Source organism: Topomyia yanbarensis, chromosome 3 (assembly GCF_030247195.1).
Source record: "Topomyia yanbarensis strain Yona2022 chromosome 3, ASM3024719v1, whole genome shotgun sequence".
NCBI classification, from domain to species: Eukaryota; Metazoa; Arthropoda; class Insecta; order Diptera; family Culicidae; genus Topomyia; species Topomyia yanbarensis.
In genome coordinates, this window is record NC_080672.1 from 308,763,123 (window position 1) to 308,786,506 (window position 23,384).

The 23,384-nt window shown below is 38.9% G+C and overlaps 1 protein-coding gene across 1 annotated transcript in view; it reads left to right on the forward strand.

Annotated features, from left to right (window-relative positions):
• LOC131689141 (uncharacterized) overlaps positions 1 to 22,986 on the forward strand; it is a 42,691-nt gene extending 19,705 nt beyond the window's left edge. Inside the window, exons 3-5 of the mRNA XM_058974013.1 lie at positions 8,677 to 8,911; positions 21,552 to 21,758; positions 22,024 to 22,986. Coding sequence (XP_058829996.1) covers positions 8,677 to 8,911; positions 21,552 to 21,758; positions 22,024 to 22,323 — 742 coding nt within the window. The 3' untranslated portion in view covers positions 22,324 to 22,986. The remainder of the gene's footprint in view (positions 1 to 8,676; positions 8,912 to 21,551; positions 21,759 to 22,023) is intronic.
• Positions 22,987 to 23,384: the final 398 nt, after the last annotated feature.

Consider the following 23,384-nt stretch of genomic DNA (forward strand, 5'->3'; position numbering starts at 1 on the left):
CCAGGGTTAGACAGAATCAAATTCAGCTGAAGAATCTGCCTGACACTGCAAAAAGGCGCTTGTTGAACTTATTTAACCTTTAAAAAAAAGTTTCTTGAGGGTAACATTGTCCCTCCTGACTGGAGGCAAGTGAAAGTCATCGCCATCAAAAAACCAGCCTCCGACCACAACTTGTATCGACCGATTGTATTGCTATCCTGTATTCGGAAGTTGTTCGAGAAAATGATCCTGTTTCGCCTCGACAATTGCGTTGAAGCAAATGGCTTACTGTCAGATACATAATTTAGCTTCCGCAAAGGCAAAGGGACGAACGATTGCCTTGCGTTGCTTTCTACAGAAATCAAAATGGCCTATGCTAACAAAGAGCAGATGGCATCAGTCTTCTTGGATATTAAGGGGGCTTTTGACTCAGTTCCTATCAACATTCTGTCAGAGAAGCTGCACCAGCATGGTCTTTCATCAATTTTAAATAACTTTTTGCTAAACCTGTTGTCTGAAAAGCACATGAACTTTTCGCATGGTGATTTAACAACATCGCGATTTAGCTACATGGGTCTTCCTCAGGGCTCATGTCTAAGTCCCCTACTCTAAAATTTTTACGTGAATGACATTGACGATTGTCTTGGCAATTCAAGCACGCTAAGGCAACTTGCAAACGACGGGGTGGTCTCTGTTACAGGACCCAAAGCTGCCGACTTGCAAGGACCATTACAAGATCCTCTGGACAATTTGTCTGCTTGGGCTCTTCAGCTGGGTATCGAGTTCTCTACGGAGAAAACTGTGTTGGTTGTTTTTTCTAGAAAGCGTGAGCCGGCGCAACTCCAGCTTCTATTAATGGGTGTAACGATCAATCAGGTTTTCACATTTAAATATCTCGGGGTCTGGTTCGACTATAAAGGTGCCTGGGGATGTCACATTAGGTATCTGAAACAGAAATGCCAACAAAGGATCAATTTTCTTCGGACAACAACTGGAACATGGGGTGGTATAAATCTCTACGTAAATTCACACTTTTCTCGCGACATCGAAGCGACTAACACATAACTCATCATGAAAAACGACCTATTGAACGATTGACTGTGATTTCCTGTTAGATATACTTTATATTACTGGAAAACTGAAAAATATTGAACGAGCCCAACGACACGTCCGAGTGATCAAAAAATAAGTAGAAAACCCTGTTTCAATCCACCTAGCGGTGCAATTGTGCCTTTCTCATTTCTCCAATCTCTGACTAATAATCAATATAATTGTGGAAATGTCTATTACATGCTTAGTATGGGAGAGGGGATAACAATGAAAGACATGATTTCTACGATTTAATTTTGATGATAATACATGTTATTTGTGTAGTCAAAAGTGACACATAGTTCCACTCTGTTTACTAATTCATATATTTTTTCCAACTGGTAAAATTACTGGGAAATAACATTTTTGGATAATAAACAGTCGGTGGTAAAATGTATCAGTGTGCCCCATAGTTAGGAACTATGAAACACGACGTCGTCTATAGTGAAATATTCAACTTATAAATTTTATTCTTTTATTCTTTATATCAACGCAATCCTGAAAGAAGAGATAATTTCCACAAAACTTGCCCAAATTGACAAGTTTTGCACTAGATGAGTATTATTCACTGTGGAAACTCGGAACCCATTCACATTGCATGATAGATCTCAAAAACAAGAAATTTTCACTGTTCCCCATACGTCAGCGTTTCACAGTTACCCAATGGGTATATTAAGAAAAACTGTCGAATAACACAGAACCATGACAAATTACCAAAAAACTTTGTTCGCGACAAATATTGAGCATAAAATGTGATATAACTAGCAATATACTAAACATTTATTCAATGTTTAGTATATTGCTATTTATATCAATATACTAAACATTGAATGCAACAATGTTCTTCATAGCAAATTTTCTTTGGCTATTACCAAACAAACAAATATCCATTAAAAGAGATGGAGTTATCAGAAGTCTTCCAAAATATAGCAACGCGCCAAAAGAATTAGAAGTCATAAAATATGAGGAAATGAGACGATTCTGTTCATGCATTATGATTTTATTGCGAATGTTTCATAGTTCCTGCTGTTCCGCCGTTACCCTTTCTCCCCACACTTTGCACCTACATACAATGGCTCGTCAGCCACGAACCTGATGAGCTACGTGTCGACGGTGACACACTTGAAACAAAATAAAATATCATACTTAGTTAACCTACGTCAGTAAAAAAAATTGGTCGGGATTAGGTTGACGATTTTCAGAGTGATTGCATAACCTTTCCATATGAGAAAGGCAAAAATGTACCAAAAACCCAAAAAAAGTCAGTCTGTCAAACTTTTTTTTCGAGATTGCATCAAATATCGATAATTTTAACTTTGAATCCATTTTAAAAAGTTTTGCATCATTTTGATATCCTAGTGGAACAAGTTTATATGGGGAATTTCGGTGTGGTCGCACTCTTAATCCCTTAACTCCGGATGCGGAATTCAGTTCGACGCAAAATTCAATATGACCGCTGGGAAGGTTGTACCTTTCATTTAAAACTAAGTTTGGGCAAATCGGTTCACCCACCTCTGAGAAAAATGAGTGACATTTTTGACACATACGCATATACATACTAGGGTGGGGCAAAACGGTCGTTTTTTCATTACAGCACTTTTTTGGTCCCATTTGGGGTCCCAAACAACTGTGCAAAGTTTGGGATCGACTGGATTTGACCCGGCGTAGCGCATTGCGTTTGAAATTTGTATGGAAATTAGTATGGGAAAACTTACTTTTTTGCATTTTTAATTTTACAGATCACAATTCTTCCTGCAGTATACCAGCAATTAAATGGAAGTATAGTTCAGGATATGCTGAACAACTTTGCCGAAGAATGCATGGTGCTAAAATGTATCTACAACAAGTTATAGCTGTTCAAAGTTTGATAGATCGAATTAATTGCCAAAAATCATTAGTTTTGCCAACACTGCGGTTGTACCAATGATATTTCATATAGCATACCAAAATAACATCATATACTTTAGATTTACCACATCGGCATGTTTGGATGAATTATTAAAAAGCCTTGCCAAAATTTCATGGGCATAGGTAGTTTAGCAATAGGGCGTAGTGATGAGAGAGGGGGGTTAAATATGGAAATTTGAACGGGCGACCACCACATCGCCGATTCGAGCGAAACTTTGCAGTATTGTTCGGTTTATGAATCTCTATGGTTTTTTCTTGCAATTGCAATATTTTGATGCAAGAGCAGATTTTCAAAAGGGCCTAGACGTTTCTGCGTGCTTTACTTCCAAAAAATTGATCGATCACTATATTTTAAACAACAAAACTAGTTACAGGAAATGTATACTTCTGCACGAAAAACATATGCATTGAAAAAATGTGTCATTTTTCACAAAAACAAAAAAAATATGTTAAATATTTGAATTGCAAAAAACCCATTTTTTACATTTTTTTATTTTGTCAACACAAATCTAAAGAGAAAAGAATCATTTTGAATGCGATTGCATGATGGAGAACTTATCGGTAAAAGAGTTGTTCTATCAATAACTCTATACATGTTTTTAAATTTTATACTAATTGACATACAAAACTATAATTTTATTACAGAATATAATAAATATAAGTATCATTTTAAATCCAAATGAATTTAACAAAAATCTTCCACAATGCGAGAGCTTTCGAGCTATTTGGAATTTTGTTTCATCAAAAATAATTAATTCATTAAATTATGCCCTTTTTATAAGTTATACGCGATTCTCCATCATTAACCAGCAACAACCAAGTGTTTATCGTTTTAAACAAAAAATACGTTTTTAGTGAATTTGGATTATGGAGAAGCTATTAATAAGGAAGTTTTCATAACAATAACTTTTAACATATTTTTAAAAATCATATTAGTACTAGTTGTAGTCAAAAATAGGATTTTTTTTACTGAATACGGTTGTAAATACCATTTCAAAGCATAATGATCAAAACACAACATTTTGAAAATCTAGTATTCTTCGAGATATTTTAAATTTTGTTCCAACAAATACAATTATTTCCTTTGATTATGATCTTTTCCTAAGTTAATCGCATTTCTCCATCAAGAACAATAGGTTTTTCAACATGCTCATAAAATTTTCTGTAACTTTCCTTTTGGCATCAAGGCGCTATTGGGAACTATACCCGAGCAGAAATAACTTCAGAATACCAAATTCAGGTATACTGCACACAAAACTTGAACGCCACAATAGGGTATTGAGGAGCCTTGCATAAGTGGTAAATACCCCAAACAATAACTGAGACATGTACTATGAATAACTTGTTGATAATGAAACGAGTTATTATAAAACCTGAATAATAACAACACCGTTTCAACCTTCCAATAACAAAATTCACTATATGGAGGTATTCAATTCAATTTTTTATGAGCATTATTATTTGTATATAGATTATTTTCAGGAAGACATACACGAGGGACATACAGGGAAGATCGCGGTTTACCATACCTTTCCTTACCCAAATCGAAACGTTGGGTGTTCTTCCTGGGGTCCAAAAGTAATCCAATAACTAAGACCTGACACCACAATATTCGGTGCACGTCCAGACGATATGCTTGATGTTGTGATAATCATCCCCACAAGCGCAGAGATCGCTTTCCACAAGTCCAATTCACCGGAGATGCGCTTCCAACGTGTGATGATTTGACGTGATCCGGAACCTAACATGAATAAATTACCGGCCCACATCGCTCACCTTAAATCGACGTTTCGTCGATACCTTCGGGATAATAAAGAGTAGCCAGCGATCAAGCTATTCGTTGCTCCACGAGGTTTAACAAATTTCGTGTGCCTTCTGGCGAAAGATACAGAAAATTCATAGTAGCAGATTGGTCTATCGTAGATACCATCTAATAAGGCGCCCTCTTTAGCAAGGAATCCGCCTTCTAATAGCTCGGAATGGAGCAATGTGAGGGGACCCTTACAAATTTAGATGAAGCGCATATAAGGACTCCCGTATTTTCCCCAGAAAGCACGAGGAGCGCTTTGTCGGTTTCGTCGACCGGATAGCCTAAAAGCGACATTCTCCTGGATTCGGCAGTAAATCAAGCAATATTTGAGAATATTTTTTGTGGAAAAACGAAAAGACATACAAACTTCTGCTTTTGATCTTTCAGCTTAGCTAGTTCAGTCGCCGCCAGACTTCGGCAGTGGGTAGAGCTATGGAGGGGCATGTTGAAGCCTCAAAGCCTATCGGCAGATGCTAACGACAAATGATGGAATTTATATTTATATGATATTAAATATCTCAAACCTGAGCACAGTCCACTGGACCTAAAAATAGATAACGAGAAAGATTTGTTCCGATCGAGGAGAGGGAGATGTGACGATCTGCTTATATGAGACGTTGGGGGTCGATGGATCAATTAGTAGGTATTAGAGGCTGTGGCGGTGATCACAAAACTATCGGGAAAATGTGATGGCATCATCACAGTTCCTCGATGGCGGAGTGGTTAACGCACCCAACTAGAGACTGGGATATCGCAGGTTCGATTCCTGCTTGAGGACATACTTTTTCTTAGTCTCTCGCTCTCCAATTATAAAAGGTGAATTTTTACCATTGCTTCATTCTCACCGTGTTCCGGTCATTCTTTCTCTATCTGTTTTCCAGTAGATACGTTCCTAATTTTTTTTGTTTTGATTATAGAGGTTTTAACATTAGGCTCATTCGCCTCTTTTAGGGCAAAAAAAATCTCGTTGAAAAAATTTCTAATCCTATGTGCGGCGTTGGGAATCGAACCAAGGTGAGCCGCGTACAAGGCAATTGATTTACCAAGTACGCCTTCCTAAAAAATTATTTATTATTTCGCGTCTTTGTTTCACTACGCAGCTAAAGTAATGTTCTTGAAAGTAACTGAAAGAGATTGTTAATTGCTGGGTGGACCCCATGCTTTCTACTTATATGCGATCGGGTAAGATACATGTGAAGATAGATCAATTATTGGTCTACGATGATAATAACGCTGGACATATAACTGATAGAATTCCTAAATTCTCTAAGGACAGTAGTTATTGCCTTTTCCCTTATGGCAGCACTTCATCTTGTTATTATATTTGGTGGCCCAAAAAGGGAATTTTTGCCTAGAACATATGTAAAGGATGTGTTTTTTCTCGTCCAAGAACATTTAGATACATCACAAGATATTTTCTCAATAGTATCCTTCCAATTGCCCTAGCCTGGAAATAAGAAAGCAAAAAGAATTGCCATAACCAGTGCAGGATGCGTAACTCTTTTTAGCTCTGTAAAATCACTAAGTTTCATACTATAAAAGCTATGACCCAAATAATAACCCGGTAGAATATCGTAATTTTGCCTTAATTTTATTTTGAGTCTTCAGCAAAGTTTCACCCACCCGTGCAGAAAAATCATTCATTTTTGAAAATCGTGATTTTTTGTATGAGTTTAAACAATATTCGAAACGTGGTGCCTATCCTGCATGCATAATAAGTAGAATTTACCGTACCCGCACTGCAAAATCTGCGGTGCGGTGAGACACTTTTTCCCGCAGATGCGGTGCGGGAAAGAGCTTTTACCGCGCGGTTTTACCGCAACCGCACCGCAAAAAAAATATGAAGTGATAATTTTGATTATTCTAAATTGATAAACAGACTGCTATAACGAAAGAAAATCTAGTTGTGTCCGAAATATTTTGACGCTATTATTTTTGCGACATATTTTGAACTAGTTATTTTATACTTCTAAGTAACAGTTCACAAACTAACCATTTCAAATATATAAAATGCAAGATCCAAATAGAGACAAAATTACTAGATAATTTAAAAACAATAAATTTGTACTCTTAAATCCAATTTAAAAGTGTATCACTTCTCCCGATTTCTGTTGGAAATCGTGGAATTATGAATCGTTTTCGATATCAATTTTTCAACTGTCTATTTTGACTAATTTAAAGGAATTAGAGATGAACTAATTATGCTGGGACTTAAACACAACCCAAAGAATATAATTATCTTCATCAAGCCAAACGAATTTGGAGTAATTGATAGTAAAGGATACAAATGTATGAAAGCGTCCAAAATAAGGAGAGGTCCAAATTAGGATGATTATTCTATCATTCGTTCATTAACATCGTATTGCTATCTTCTTTGATTACTGTGTAAATTCAATGTGAACTTTTCTGCAGTCAATTTTATTGGACTCTTTCTCAAAAAGTATGCACCGCGACGAACCCTGTTAATAAGTACTGCAGCGCTTGAAAACTAAAAAAACATTGGTCCAGAAAATTAGTTTTTGCCATCAATAAAGTTTCTAAGAACTTGCAGCCGCAGGATCAAAATTTCTAAGAAACCTAATCTGTTATCAAAATCTTGCTTTACATGCTTTATGATACCACTGAATCACGTCCGATTAACCTAATATTATAGATAGGATCTATCCATCATAGGGTCCTTAATTCCAAGTAAACAAATTGTGTGTGACGGGTACAGCAATTATTTCCCACCTATATTTGTTGGATATTATCAAATGATAAGATTCAAGACTAGATTATTTTCACAGCCAAATCAAACCGATCATGTGAACAGCTCGTCGCTGTTGTGCTATTTTATGACAAACGCCATTTTGGGGTAAACTGAGGTAGATATGCCACATCACTTGTCTAAAAAATCTCTACAAAGTGGCGTTTTCAGAATTTTGACATTCTGCTTGATTACTGAGCTATAGCGAAAAAAGTGCTGCAAAATTTTATAATTTTTGCTTCGAATGACCGTGTCTGGGTTTTGGCTCAAGTTATCTTGAAACCAATTTAAAATTCAAACAAATTTGAAATTTGTCATAAAGTTGAAAATTTTCGGGAGTGGTCCGGACCCCCACTGGCATTTGAAAATAGATCACAGACACAAAAGAATTTCTCTGTTTCCCAATGGGTCTAATTATGAAAATAGTGAAATTATACAGAACTATGACAAGTTACCAAAGATAGCATCTTATACAGTTTTTATGTGTAAAACTATCTGAAGAACACAATGGCATAATCATTTTTCAAAACAAAAATACACTAATTGTGAGAAAAATGCAATTTAAGTTTTAAACTGGAAATATAGCATATTTGGCAACACTGTAACCAAAATAACTATTTTTTCTAGATTCCCTGACTCATTTCCTTCAAAATGCATGTCACCGATTGTTTATAGACCAAATGAAACCAAAAATATGAATAAAAGTTAATAATTGATGATTTTTTTCTATGGAAAATTTTCCATGCACGATTATGACACGCCATACAAATTTTGTCATCAATACACACCTGTGACACGTGTGAGTGCGACTTTTTTTACATTTATAGTAAAAACTCGCAACTTAGTCAACGGATCTTCGTAATATTTGAGAGATTAATACAGAATAGATAGAAGCATCGATTGTCTTCTTTGAATTGTTTATACCATTTATAAGTTTCAAGATATTCAGATACTTTAAAAATCGTCTCGAAAAAATCTCGAAATGTGCAAAATGGCGCTTGTCATAAGATAGCGCTGTTATGACTCATGACCTTTAATAAATCATGATAATAATAGAAATTCATTATTAACATATTGTCCAATACACAAAACAGTACCGAAGCCATTTGATTGATGTCTCCATTCCTCCTTTCCCTTCTTCCAGATCAGCCGATCGGGAAACCAGCAAACGCGTTTCACCCTTCGCCTCCCGGCCCGTGTTCGATTTCAACGGAGCCGAATTCGATGACGATCTGCAGGCAGCCCGTTCCCGTGCCTCCCGGGTCATCCACGAGAAGTCCATCATCGATGCACGCTCGGATCAACTGCGCAGTCACAGTCTGGCCCCGGTTGTTAGCCCGGTTAGCAGCGCCCTGCTGGAGAGCGATTTCGACGATCAGGTGAGATTGAGACGCTTTCTCGTGAGACGCTCGGACGTCAATCTCGGCAACAGCGTCATCTACGTGATTCCCTTGCCGAGTGATTCGCACTACTTCCCACGATCCTATTTCGATTACTACAATGACTACTACAACCTGTACAACAGTCTAGGCTGGAGTTATCGTTGGTAGAGTTGGTGTGTTCAGATACTTATTTTTGTTTTGTAACATTTCTGTATACCTACCATTACTAATCAGAACCAAGCCAATTGATTGTAATATGTTTCCAAGATGAAAACCAATTTACGCGAGGCACTGATTTACTTAGTTAATGACAGCTTCTAATTTGCATGTTGATGTAGTGAAGCATCGTTCAGCGTAAATCTATAAGTAGCTAGGAATGTTGTTCTGTTTTTATTTCTTTGTACGAAAACGTGGTTTATCTTACTCGCCAAGCTGTAGAGTTACGAACGAAACATAGTCTTAGTTTGTATCGAATTAATTAGATAGCAGCAAGCGCTTGTTCCTGCCCAAATATGTATTTTTCCTGTATTCTAAAAGTATTTACTCAATTGCTGTTAGGAATTTAAACTCGACCGACCGATATATTTCGATGAATTTTATTGACTGTTGCTTTGACCCTTGTATTTATAATCAAATTAACTGAATAGAAAAGCACGAACATGTTTACTCTTAGTGACTTATGTACACAAACCTCAGATGTAATGTAATGTCTAACATATTATAAACAGAAATGATGATAATAAAATGTGATATTTCTAGAAAGTCTCAGAATAAGTGTGTTTAATTGTTGTAAATCGCTGAGCATGTCATTTCATACGTACATTTACACAGGAGCACGCTTTTCGAGACAGCAATTGTGGCAACCACATTTCTGTTGGCAAATTTTGATGTAGTAAGGTGTCGCTTAGTATCATTTAACTGGAAACATATTAAATCAATAGCTAAACTTTTTTTGTTCGAAACATTTATATGTAATTACTAACTCCGCTTATCGGAAAAAGAATGCTGCTATTAACAAACACAAATTACATCGCATTTATCAACACGAAATACGATTCAGATTTGTCAACATACATTCATACATTCAAATTATATGAAACTCTTTTTTTAACTTTCTTTGTTGTTTATGTTCGGATGATGTTTAGCATATCGACTTAAATGTCCATCCATGTGATTGCACACGTTGGTTCCAGGTTATCTGCAGAATATTTCTTTTGATATTCGAGCTACATGTGAGAGCAAGAATGGGTTAATATTCAGGGTAGGAATGGTATAGAATATTAAGCCATTTTTGCTATAATAAGAAAATAATTCATGATGCATACATATCAATCTGTGAGTGATTAAATTTCAGTAAATTTTTCGACGCCCTAGAAATCGTGAGATATAGGATCAGTATAGGTCAGTAGCTAGGGTAAATTGTTTTTAGACGTTATTTTGAAATGGAGACTTCCTATTATCACAAAACAGTACAAAGTAGCGACTTTCGGTTACCATAAAGCAGTGAAAACAATTTCCAATATAGGTGTCATTTGAAAGGGGGCGGTCAGTAGACAATGGACCCATATTGATGCGGGCTTTTTCTCTCTCATTTTTGCTAAGCAGAAGTCCCCATCTAGGATTTCAAATTGGCGCTAATCATTAATTTCTTATGTTTACTGACCACGCTTTTCCAAATGACACCCTTAGGGGCCGTACACAAATGACGTAGCTTTTTTTCGGCGATTTTTGACCCCTCCCTCCACCCTCGTAGCACACACAAAATTCTATCCTCCCCCTCGTAAATAACGTAGCATTTACCTACCCCCTACCCCGTGTCCCATGCAAAGCGATCGGTGGATGAAAAAAAAATTACAAATGTTTTTCAATTATTTTAAATACATGTCCTTTCAAAATGTTTTGACAACTTTTATCAGCATTTTCAGTATAACAGCAAATCGCGTGCAAAAAAAGCCCATTTCATGATAAATATAGTGTTGATAGTTTTGTTTTGAATTGTATATGTCAAGAAGAGCATGAAGAAAAGTTCTCTCAGTTCACAATCCTGCAGCTGCCAATGATTTTAAGAAGTATACGTTCATCCAAATTACTAAATTTTGTTTGGTTGAATCCGAAGTGAAAATTTAATGCAGCTTCCAGACTAAGTCTACTAGTTAGAAACATTAGCTAACTAATGTAGCAAGTTAAATACGCATACAAAATCTTTTCGTATTTTTGCGAACTTGTAATTCCGCGAATCGTAAAATTTATCTCATGAATAACCGCATCAAAAGCAACTTGTTTGAATTTAAATTTATTTCTCTTGAAAAAGGAGGATCATTAAATTGTTTTCTCTAAACAATGGGTTTTAAACTTAATGCTACGTCGCGCAACTTCTGACCCTACCCTCCCCCTCGTCACACTTCGTCACAAATTTGGTATACCCTCCCTACCCCCCAAAATGCTACGTCATTTATGCATGACCCCTTATTGACGATGTTATCACTGTTTTGTGGTAACCGGAAGTCGCGATCTTGGATTTCAAAATGGTGTTAATCACAAATTTCAGATGTCTACTGATACCCTACTTTAAAATGACACCCAAATTGATGATGGTTTTCACTAATTAATGATAAATAATTTCTGAAACCATTATTAGGATAAACATGGAATAATTCTCCTCACACGGCTAAAGTGGTATATATTTTAAATCCATTTTTGCGCTGAGGGTTTATTTTATCCTATTTCTGCTCTGACTGGCACATAAACCGGTTTTGCTTCTTATAAAAGGTATATCGTTTTTGCTCTCGGTGAATTTTAAACACACTCTTGTTCTCAGCTTCTCATGTGATAGTCAATGAGAATATATGCAAAATAGTTAGGCGATCCTGGATACCGACTGGTCCTCTTCGACTCCACGGGGAGGTTTTTAACAGAGACCAGGGACCACCAGTACTGTAAAATTTCAAATTTTTCAGTTACTTATTTCTGCTTATATTTACCGAAACCAACGTTCAGATTGACCGCCTTCCTCAATCGTTAACTATCCAACTGACTGAAATTTCATGCAGAATCGAATACTTGAGTGCAGAGGTAATATAAATTCTTTCACCGACCAAAGCATTCACTTGTTATTATATGGACAGTTTAAAGGCAAAAATTGGCACCTTCTACATTTTCGAGCATAAGTGAACTGCGTAATCTATATCCGGTACACTTTGGCCTAATAATCCCTCTCAGAGCTAGCATTGAAACAAAATTCAATTTGCTTCTGAAACCGAACATATCCGAAGCTGAATGAGCTGTGTCGGGAGAATGAATGACGAGGGAAACGAACGGCGGCGGGCATGAATTGACTTTCGTTTCTCTTTCAAGTTTACGCAAGGATGTAAATTTTTTTAAGCTCTGTGGGCCACATTATGCAACCAATTCGAATCAAGTTTTTCATTAGGGCTTGTAAACAAAAAACCTTTCGTTTCGAGATGCGCCATGCCACCCCAGACTTCTAAGTCGCTCAGTATCAGATTGTCAGCTTTTGATGTCCGAACAATATCGTAGTAGGGCTCTGATGCGGAACGGCAGCACACCGAGTTGCGCGTATGACGATTATGTTGTAGGGCCCGTGCTAATTGGGTTATACGACGGAGATGTATGATGTTCATTTGGGGTCGCTTCACACCATTGACTGTATTCGTTATAATCAGAAAAGGGTACTTCAGAGAGAGAGAGAGAGAGAGAGAGAGAGAGAGAGAGAGTGATCTAATTTTGTTTATTGATGGCTTTCAAGAAGGTGTATAGAAGGGACAAATAAGGCAAATCGTGGATTGCCATGATATTATTAACTAGAACATTAGATAATCTTCCTCGGGTCCGAAAAAAATCCTTTCAGGAGGTAATCTGCTTTACGAAATAGAAAAAATCTAGATATTTTTTATTGCTTAGATACACTATTTAAGAATATATCATACCAATTTCAGAACCTTATGCAAAGTATTGTCGAAGATATAGAGAGAACGCATAACAGCGCCGCACAGGTATGCGAGTGAACAGACGAACGTGTCTGTTTAGTTTCAATATTTTGAACATGCATTATGAGCTGGCAGAGCTTTCACCATTCATTCAAATTCAACCCGAACGAACCACAATACAGTTCAGTAAAACGCTTGCCTTCACCCCAGCCGAATGAATTGCTGCTATGGATACCGAAGCAACAACACAAGTAAACAGAAACAGGAACGAATATATCCACACATGCTTGCAGAAGCACGTATCATTATAATGATGAACAGTTGCGAGTATCATTGAGAGAGAGAGTATATCAGTATTCTCTTCTCTCTTGAATAGTGGTCCCTTGTTGCTTGGTTGATTATTTGGTGGATTTGGTTCACGAACATACAAGCTGTTGAATCATTCAGATTCATTGTGTAATGCTGAATCTGAATATAAAATTCATCTGGCCATATTAGCGGTTTTCAGCCAATTTCGCTACGTCAGTTAAGAGCACATAGTTTGTGGAGCGGACATTAGGCAACAGGTACCACTAATTTGATTCCGTTCAGGTTTGAGGGGAAAAAATTTGAACCTGCGTTCACGATGCTTTATAAATTTAGGGAAATCGTGGATATTCAAACATCGATATGCAGATTGGTTAAATGTTAACAAATATAATATTAACCACAAATTTGATGAGCAAGATTTATGACTCCTGATTAAATTTGATAATACCTACTAACGGAGTGTTTAAAATGTACGGCATATTGTGGAATATTTAATAATCAGAAAATTACTTCGAACTTTGTCTATAATTAAGCAGGAATAGTAAAATTAATTACACATGCCTTTCAATTTTTGGGAAGAAATTAGTATCCCGCTTTAATGCTTTAATGATCTGGACAGATTAGTTGCCTGCAATTATTTTGAGCTTGGCGAATAAAGTTTCATTCGGAATATCCTCCAAATGAATCATGACAGTTGTCTTTAATGTCTTTATTCTAAGTTAGTCGAGATGTTTTTTTGCAACCATGCTACCAAAAATGTTTTCAACTTTTGTTAAATGGAAAAAATCACACAATAACCGATCATTCAAAATTTGTCAACTGGTTAATCAAAACTTGGCACAATTTAACAAATGCATTCATCGACATATAAATCAAACATGATTTACGAATTTCATCGTCATGTGAAATTAAAATTAAATCTAATACATATTTGATGCTCGTATATGTCAGGTTATACTTGGTCAAGTCTCCCCATGTTTCCCTAACCCAGTTTGTATTTTCACAATTCGAGAGATTCAATAGGTTGAAGACAAAACTACAAAATAGGGCATATGAAAAGCGTACAGAACATGTACCTACCACAAATAAAAAAATAAACCACAGCAAACACATTCTCGTTATGAGCGTTGCTGTCCAAGGCAGCTGGACGGCATCATTTTTCGCACCTACATTCGCACCCAGCAAGCAAAGAGAATGTGGGTGTCTATGTACACTTTGTTATGGAGAACGAATGGTGCACAGCGGTTGATATCTCTTCGAATGGTAGAGAGAATGAGCAACGGGTATTATTACGCTATGCTCATATACCTACACTATAGAACAGTAACGGTTCACCAGCCTCAATGTTGGTGAACCAAAGCCGTCAACTCCGCAGCTCAGTGGTGAATGGTTCAATGGGTGGTATATTCGTGAAGCGAAGAACGAATGAAGAGTGTTCGTTCTTTTTCAGCTGATTCGTTTTCCAAGCTCTGCGAGCTGGACTTTTCTAAGTAATTAGTTATTACAGTAACCGGTTGCTTCTCCGAATAACCCATACTTCTACCATTTTGTGACATTTTTCAACAACAACAAAATATTTGAGATCTTCAAATGTCCGTAAAATGTGAGTTGTCCACTCTTTCCTAGTTCATTCAGTCTGAGTTTTAAATCAAAAGAATCACAATATTCTATTTTACAAATTAAAGCAGGTAAAATTCAAAAAAACTATGTCGCTAGGTTGTTTATGTCTAATGTAGTTTCAATTTTTTTCTAAGTGTGTAAATCTTGTCTTTCCCTTCCAAAAAAATCTCGAACAGCTTTCCAAAGCAGACCGCTTCCTCAAGTGAGAACTGACATCGCGATCTCGACACATGACCAGACAACGTGTTCGATGCCGTCATAGCCGTCACCAGAAACGTAGAGATTGCTCTCCACAATTCACCAGAGATGAGCCATGAGCCAGTATATGAGACGAATGAAATTTTGACCCACATCCATACGTTTGAACTAAGGCTTTAGCACTTAAATAACTGCATATTTCTCCAGGAGATTCAGGATGCGCTTTCCAGACTTCACCGAACGGAGATCCTCGATCGAACTAAGTCTGTCAGTTACGGTGAAGTAATGAATCGCAGACAAAGAGTTATTGATCACAAAGCAATACTGAATAGAAGCTCATTATGCGATGCAAAATAAAGCAGGAGCTTGAGCAGAGATCCATCATTTAAAAAAAAAAAATGCTGCCATCGAATTCTCTGAATAATAGCACGAAATTCCTCCATAGATGGGCCGGAGAATACATCTGAATCAGAAAATTTGATTAATGCTCTTTAGTGGAGAAAAATTTTGGTCAAAATTATTTTTCCTTCATTAAAGAATTTTTTTTTAAACCATCCTTGTGCGTGAAGAGGACAAAACCTATAACTAAATTAGTTATGGAAGCTAATTCAAAAAAACGAAAACAATATTTGTGTTTCTGAGCAAACTACCTCTCATGCGTGTGCGTGTGTCTACAAGAAAATGAATTCTGATTGAGCTGATGAGAATTAATGAAATCGAAACATGGTTTTGCTTAGCACACCAATGCATATCAATCAGCCGATATGAGTTGTGATCGGAGGCTGGTTTTTCTGGTTTTGAATGGCGATGAGCTTTACTTGTCTCCAATCGTGAGGGACAATGTCACAATTCTTCAATAATTTGTTTATTTGTTCATGTTTTATCTTTGAATTATCGTAGGAAAATGAAAAAAACTACTTTTGCTACTCGTTTTCGTTAAAACGACAAAAAAGGTAGCTTTGGCTCTATTGTTGGATTTGTATGTTTTACGTTTCTTATAAAAGAAATATATAGAATTCTCTCAAGGGGAGTAAGTAATGGTAATTCGTTTGGGCTGCCTCCACACGACCCGCTAAAACCACTGCTTTTGTCCTGCACCTGATTCCTCTCCGGCACTACCTTACAGCATTACATCGGGAAGGGGTTTTTTGTGCATAGTACCCACTCTAATTCAACTATTTAGTAGTTAATTCCTTCAATAGTGTTACAGCACCACTCTTCGACACACCACCAGTTCTACAGCATCCACACAGACTGGCAATTTCTGCATGGTAGTCAGAAAGTTGGCTGTGGGTCGAGACTTGGTGCTCTCCTCCTACGAAGACAATCGACAAACCTCAGATGGTCTAATTTACCGAGCCCTTCTGCTCCCTTGTGCCATTTAGAACCGCAATTCCCTTCTCGCACAATTCAGCACCATTTACTCGTTAAGCTCCCGACTTGTTCGCGAACTACTCGATCTAGTCCTCGACGGTGGACCTGGCTTACTACTATGGAGAATTCCCCGGCGAGAGTTCTCCCGAAACTGAGCCAACGTGTCAGGTATCTAGATCTGTTCGGCGATTCCGGTGGAGCTGGTCGTCCGGTTCACTGGTGCCCCGACGACCTGCGACTGGTGGTGTCTCGTCGCGGTCTACTCAGTCTAGTCCCCGGCAGTGAATATAGCTTACGCCGACTGAGAGTTCCCCGGCGAAGGAAGTTTTCCCGATACCGATTCTTCTTTGGTTTTAGCACCACAACTTTTTAATCCCTTTGGCTCCATGTCCGGTGTCATTTAGCAGCGCAACTTCTTTAGGCCCTTTGGTTCTCCTCTCGTTCCGTTTTGCTCAACTTCCCCGATGAGCCAATCATCTCCCGTTATTACTAAAATCTTGTTCTTTTTCCTTTCTTTTTTTTATTTCGACTATATGTAGTAGGGAAAGTTATGAAAATTTAGAGCCCTAGTACTCAAGTGAGAGCAAGGATGTAAAGTATACAGATCGGAAAACTAGAAGTGGCAGGGTCATCAGAAGTGGCAGGGTATTAAACTTACCTTACGAGCTTAACTTTAGTCTTTTGTTGCTGGGAGTCGAGCTTAGGCAGCATAACTACGAGTCACTCAAGTCCACCAACATGCCTCCTGGTAAAGACAGACTTTTCCCTATTTACCGTGAGAACCCACAAAATAAAAGCCACGTATGATCACCATTGAAAACCTGTCGACGATTAGCATCAATGAAATTTATGTTCGCGAACTACTCGGTATAGTCACCGACGATCTAGCCTACTTCGACGGAGAATTCCCCGGCATGAGAGCTTCTCCCGAAACCGAGCAGTATATTTCTCCCGCTACCGATGTACCTTTCTGTTTAGCCATTTAGCTCCCCGCTTCGTCTACTTGGTCTAGTCCCCTGCGGTGGACTTAGCCTACTCAACAGTCCAGCCAGTAGGTGATGAGGTCCATCCAGTGATTCCGGGGGTGCGTAGCTTCCGGTTCACTGGCGCCCCAACGACCAGCTGCTAGCAATTCTACGCGGTCTACTCGGTCTAATCCCCGGCGGTGGATCTAGCCTACTTACGAGCTACCCGGTAGGATGTCGAGGTCGGTCCAGCGATTCCGGTGAAGCCTGACGTCCGGTTCTCTGGCGCCCCGGCGACTCGAACCCGATGCTACGTCACGTACTACTCAACTGGCCCCTGGCGATATACCTAGTCTGCACCAACGGAAAGTTCCCCGGCGGCGGCATTTCACCCGAATTCCGATTTGTGGTTTCGAGGCGGCGTTCTAGCCAATAGCACTACTTTGTTGGTCCCTTCGCCACTTCCTCTGCAGCTCGGAGAGTATGTTTGTAACCACTCTTTTGACAGCGTCCCAGCTATGCTCGTCGTGACACATCTCTTCGACGATATCGTCCACTGTCACACTAAGCATACCCGTTCGGGCCCCTTCGAGCCTACGGCATTCGAAGACCACATGTTTCGGTGTCTCTTGCACGTGCACACACTCCGGGCAAGGGCGTTACGAAACGAGTCCAAACCGATGCAGATACTTTCGTAAGTATCCGTGCCCGGACAAAAACAACCAGTTCCAGTTTTAACACTTGTACATTACAAAGGGCGAACCCGAAATTATTGCGACACCGAAAATGTCATGCCAATTTTCTTATAATGTTTAAAATCAAACAAAAATTTTAGGGTAGTTTTATACATATATTTACTTCAAAAATCAAAAGAAAAGTTAATCGATGGAGCCTTGAGTGTAAAATTGAACGCATTTTCGCTTGATGCCCTCCATCAAAGTCTTTACAGTGTCATCCGGTACCAGTTTCATGTCCTTCTCGTCTTTGACTGTCTTCTTGCTCTTCTGAAGTTCCCGCTTCATCATTGCCCAGTACTGCTCCACCGGGCGCAGCTCCGGACAGTTTGGCGGATTCATGTCCTTTGGAACAAAATGGACAGAATTGGCCTCATACCACTCCAGGACACTTTTAGAATAGTGGCATGATGCCAAATCTGGCCGAAATAGCGGAGCTTCGTCGTGCTGCTGCAAGAACGGCAAAAGGCGCTTCTCGAGGCACTCAGATTTGTAGATCACGCCATTTACTGTGCCCTTTGTCACGAAAGGCTCACTCCTCTGTCCGTAAGAGCAGATGACTTGCCAAATGAGATATTTGGAGGCGAACTTCGACAATTTCTTCTTCTCAAATTTGTCGTCCACATAGAACTTGCTCTTGCCGGTGAAAAACTCCAACCCCGGAATTTGCTTAAAATCGGCTTTTATATACTTTTCGTCGTCCATCACACAGCAGCCATCTTTTGTCAGCATCTTCTCGTAGAGCTTCCGTGCCCGAGTTTTAGCCGTCGATTGTTGCCGCTCATCGCGGTTTAGGAAGTTCTGTACCTTGTATGTATGTAGTCCAGCTCTCTTCTTTGCATTCTGGACGTAGCTCTGCGACATGCCGATCTTTTTAGCCAAATCACGGCTTGAGACGTTGGGATTTGCTTTAATCATCCGCTTCACCTTTCCCTCCGTCTTTTTGTTCTCCTGTCCCGGTTTTCTTCCAGCTCTTTTGCCGTCGTCCAACGTCAACCGCTCCTGGAACCGCTTCAACACTCTGGAAACGGTTGAATGGTGAATGTTCAACATTTTTCTCAACTGCCGGTGCAACAGGTCAGGAAACTCCAGGTGTTTGGAAAGAATTTGTTCTCTCGACTCGCGTTGGTTCACCTCCATTTTCGTTGAATCGAAAAACACGACTTCGAGTTTGACAGCATGTAAACAATACACATCAATAAGAAAGTGTGCAAAATTTGGTTGATTTTTACCCAATGGTAAAAAAGTTATGCCCTGTTGAATGTGTCGCAATAATTTCGTGTTCGCCCTTTATTTTAGAGCGTTTTTCCAATTATGGATCCCTGAGGTACTCCCGCCGTAACCCTAATCGAGCTCTGCCCCATATTCGTTCCGTAGACCAGTACTCGATCCTGGAAGTAACTTTTCAGAACCATGCACAAATAATCCGGATTCGGCATTCTGTGCAGCGCTATGACGATCGCCACCCAGATGGCACTGTTGAACACGTTCTTCACGTCTATCGTTACCACAGCGCAGTAGCGATTACCCTTTCTCTTTTGCTTCAATGCTTTCTGCGCGCTCGCGATGACTGTGCGAATGGCGTCCACCGTCGATATCCCTTTCCGGAACCCGAACTGTCTCTGCGATAGTCCGTTCTCCTTTTCTGCACTTCTCTAACTGCCCCTGATCTTGCAATCTGAACGCGTCTTCCGGCTTTTAGGTAGACAGCACGTAGGGTGTTGAGCCTTTCGTTCCACCAATAAGCCGAGCGCCGGCAGTTCCTCAGCTCCAATTACCTCGGAATTGTTACGTCAAATTCGCTCGGCAGTATTTCGTCACATGCTATGTCGCAATGATTGAGGTTAAGCTGTATGCGTGTAAATGTGTGTGTATTTTTATAGTAAGTTCTGAAAAGCTTCAGAAGGTTGGAGTGCACATACGCGAATACCCTCTAAAAATGCTCATTACTCTACTTCTGCTCCCCACGGAACTACATCAAAGTATAATTTTGGGAGAGGGGTCTTGTGGTTCCATATCAATTTTTTCTTTTGCTCACGAGTTTTTCACAATCAACTCGGAGCATAGCTTGATCCATTTATTTTGTTCCCGATTTTCCTTTTGCTTTCCGTCATTCATTCCATATGTTCCATCGTTTCAATCCTCTGCGTAATTGAGCCATTTAGTCTCCAGTGGTAAATTACCGCAAGCCATTTTGCTCCGATTTCCGTGGGCTATTCAGATCCCAGCTTGGTCGCGATCTACTTGGATAGTTCCCCGAGGTGAACTCAGCTTACTTTGACTGAGAGTTTCCAGGCGGTGGAATTTCTCCTGATGCCGGTTCCCATTTTCTTGAGCGGTGGTGGAATTTCTCTCGGTCCCGATGTCCGTTTAGTGAGTCAATGAGCCCCGACGATGGACATAGGCTACTTAACAGGCATACCGGCAGATGCTGAGGTGTGTCGCCAATTTTCATTACAAGTAACTTATAAAATATTATTAGAAGATAACTTTTTCAAAAGGAACTTAAAGAAATAGGCACATTAATAACGAACATATCAAATTTTTCAATATATAAAATATTTCGGGGGATGTTTCGTCCACAAAACACCCACGCTACTATGCTACTATCGTGCACAAACCGCACCACACTGCCACTTTATTGGGATGAAATGTGGTCTCTAGGAGCTTCTTTGACTATTTATCACTCTGAATAGGGAGTTTTGTTTATTTAATTCCATATTCACCAAAAAATGGGCTTCGTTTTTTTCGGCTGATGTTTGAAAAAAAAAATTGATTGAAAACTCTAAAATTGAAAGACATTCTTCAAGCGTATATTTTTATACGATAAAATTGTAAAGAGAACTGAAATTATAGAACTGGGGGACGGGCATAGCGTAGTTGATGAATCGATTGCCTTGTACGCAGCTCACCTGGGTTCGATTCCCAATAGGGTTAGAGATTTTTCCAAAAGAAATTTCTTTCTTTTTCCAAAAGAAAAGAAGCGAATGACTCTAGAGTTAAAACCTCTATAATCAAAATTTAAAAAAAAACATAAAGAAATAAAATTCATGAATCAACTCAGTCATAAATAAAAGCGATTGTAAAGTTGCAAAAAACACCCTTTATACTGAAAAGTTAGTTGATAGTCACAACAGAAATAGTGCTTGTAAGCAAACTTTAGACAGTAAATTATATCTGATGAAATCTTTCTATGATTTAACCGCACGTCCCGCCACGTTGAACACATCAAAGCACTACACTCGCATACCCGAAATAATTGTTACACATTCTTGACTCTTGACTAACGGGCAGCAAGTGTATCAAAACAGAAAACATTCGCTCGGGTTCAATCACTTTCTCGGCCGAAAGGTGCTGTGTGCAGAAAGCAGGTATCGCTACTCGAGTGCGAAAAGGATCTTATTTATAAAATTACAGCTGATTCACATCATCAGCTAACCTGCTAAGCACAAGAAAACTGACTCAATGGGTTATTTTTTGCTATTTGCAGGTCCAAGCCACTCTTGATCGGATCCGGGCAAACAAAAACTTGCTGAGCCAACTAAAATCCGAAGATGCTCTGGAGCAAGTCCGCTCTGAAACCCGATCCAAGCTGAGCGAACAAACCAGCAGAAAATTAGCGGAAAAACTATCCAGCCTCGACGATATCGATGGTTACGCCAACGGTACCGAAACATCTGTGAGGAAAACTTTGAAGGTAAAGTATAGCTTTGCTAGAAACTAAGCCAAAATATCCAACTAATGTTCTGCCACCAAGCCGCCTAATGCCACTAATCCCCCCTTTTGCTTGTTTCTTCTGCTTTCGCTGCTTACTGTAAATGATTTTCCCACTTACGCGCGGAGTAGACCAAGTATCGGTCAGTTCTGCAAGGACTGCGAAGTTCAGAAATTTACTAAGCTCTCTCGTTGTTATCTAACTGCCCCAAAAAAAAACTCTATCCTCCCGACCACAACCCGTGTAGATTAGAGCATCCGCCGATAATGCCCGGAGTGCCCTCAAGTGGAAAGACGAAACAGCGGAATCGTTCGCTGCCAAGCGAGCCAGTGCCACCAAGGCCCGCCTTCAGGATCTGGACCAGGAGATGCAGGAGTACGAAGAGAAGCAAGCTGCCCGAGCCCGTCGTTCGGCTCAGCTGAAGAAAGTGCTGGCGGAAGTGGCCTGTGATGAGTTGATTCCGGCCACAACCACCGAACAGGCAGGGACCAAGGTCACTACCGGAATGGTGCGATTCAAGACACACAAGAAGGTGGTGTCCTTCTAGAGACGTTTTCTCACTGGTAGGGTTAGAACATTTTAAATTTGTTATGCTTTTGTGCAATGTATAAATTTTATGACATGAAAAAAAAATTTCAGGATAGCCTGTAACAAGTTCGCAGCATATGTATATTCATTCAATTGGCAGTAGGTATGGTTTGTTTTTCCCCCGATCCTTCGGTGTCTCGCATTCGCTAGAGAATATGAATAAAAATTACAATTAAGTCACAGATTAAAAGTAAAAATAGAAACACACGACCCCGTTCTATGAACCAAACAAAGCGATTTGTTTCAGAGTAGGTAAAGAGAAAAAAATAGTATGATCACTGAAAAGACTCGTTAGCAGATTCCTGTAGATGAGAATGATAAACCGGACGCGAGTGTGACAAATCACTTTGCTATTCTATTTCCTTTCCTTTCTATCAGTTCGTGTCCTGTCAAGTGATGAAAAAGTAGTTGGCTACTCTTACACGACCAATTTCACAACAGAATAAACAAAATGGAAATTTAAACAGCAGCAGTATCGGACTGTACACTTTGAGGTTTCCTTTCTCTAATATAATTTTAGAAAATCTAGAAACAGATAAAGGATAGGAATTTTAAATATTTTATATCTAGCTTCAATTACTCTGGTAAGCTGACATTTAAATAAACTATTTTAATAAAATCATTTATGTAGTTATTATTTTTTACGGTGTTGTTTTGATCGTTTTGCTAATCATTTACAGCAAAACTGTCAAGTGTCTTTGCAAGCAATTGATGAAATGAACCTTGAAATAATCAAACAGGTAAGTTTAAATATCCCTGATAAAGTTTTGAACTCTGTTCCAAATGAACGACAAAAACCTGTTTTTATCCACTTAGTGGTGGAATTGTACCTTCATAAATAATAAAATTTTATTGATGGTTATACTTATTCTAAACTGTCAAATAAATATATTACATTTTTATTATACAGGACAACTATACACAAGAATATTTAGAAATCAGTGTACTTATTCCAAAATTTTGGATAAGAAGAAAGACCAAATCGAAAACTCGAACCGTCAGAAGTAGTAATCGGCGATT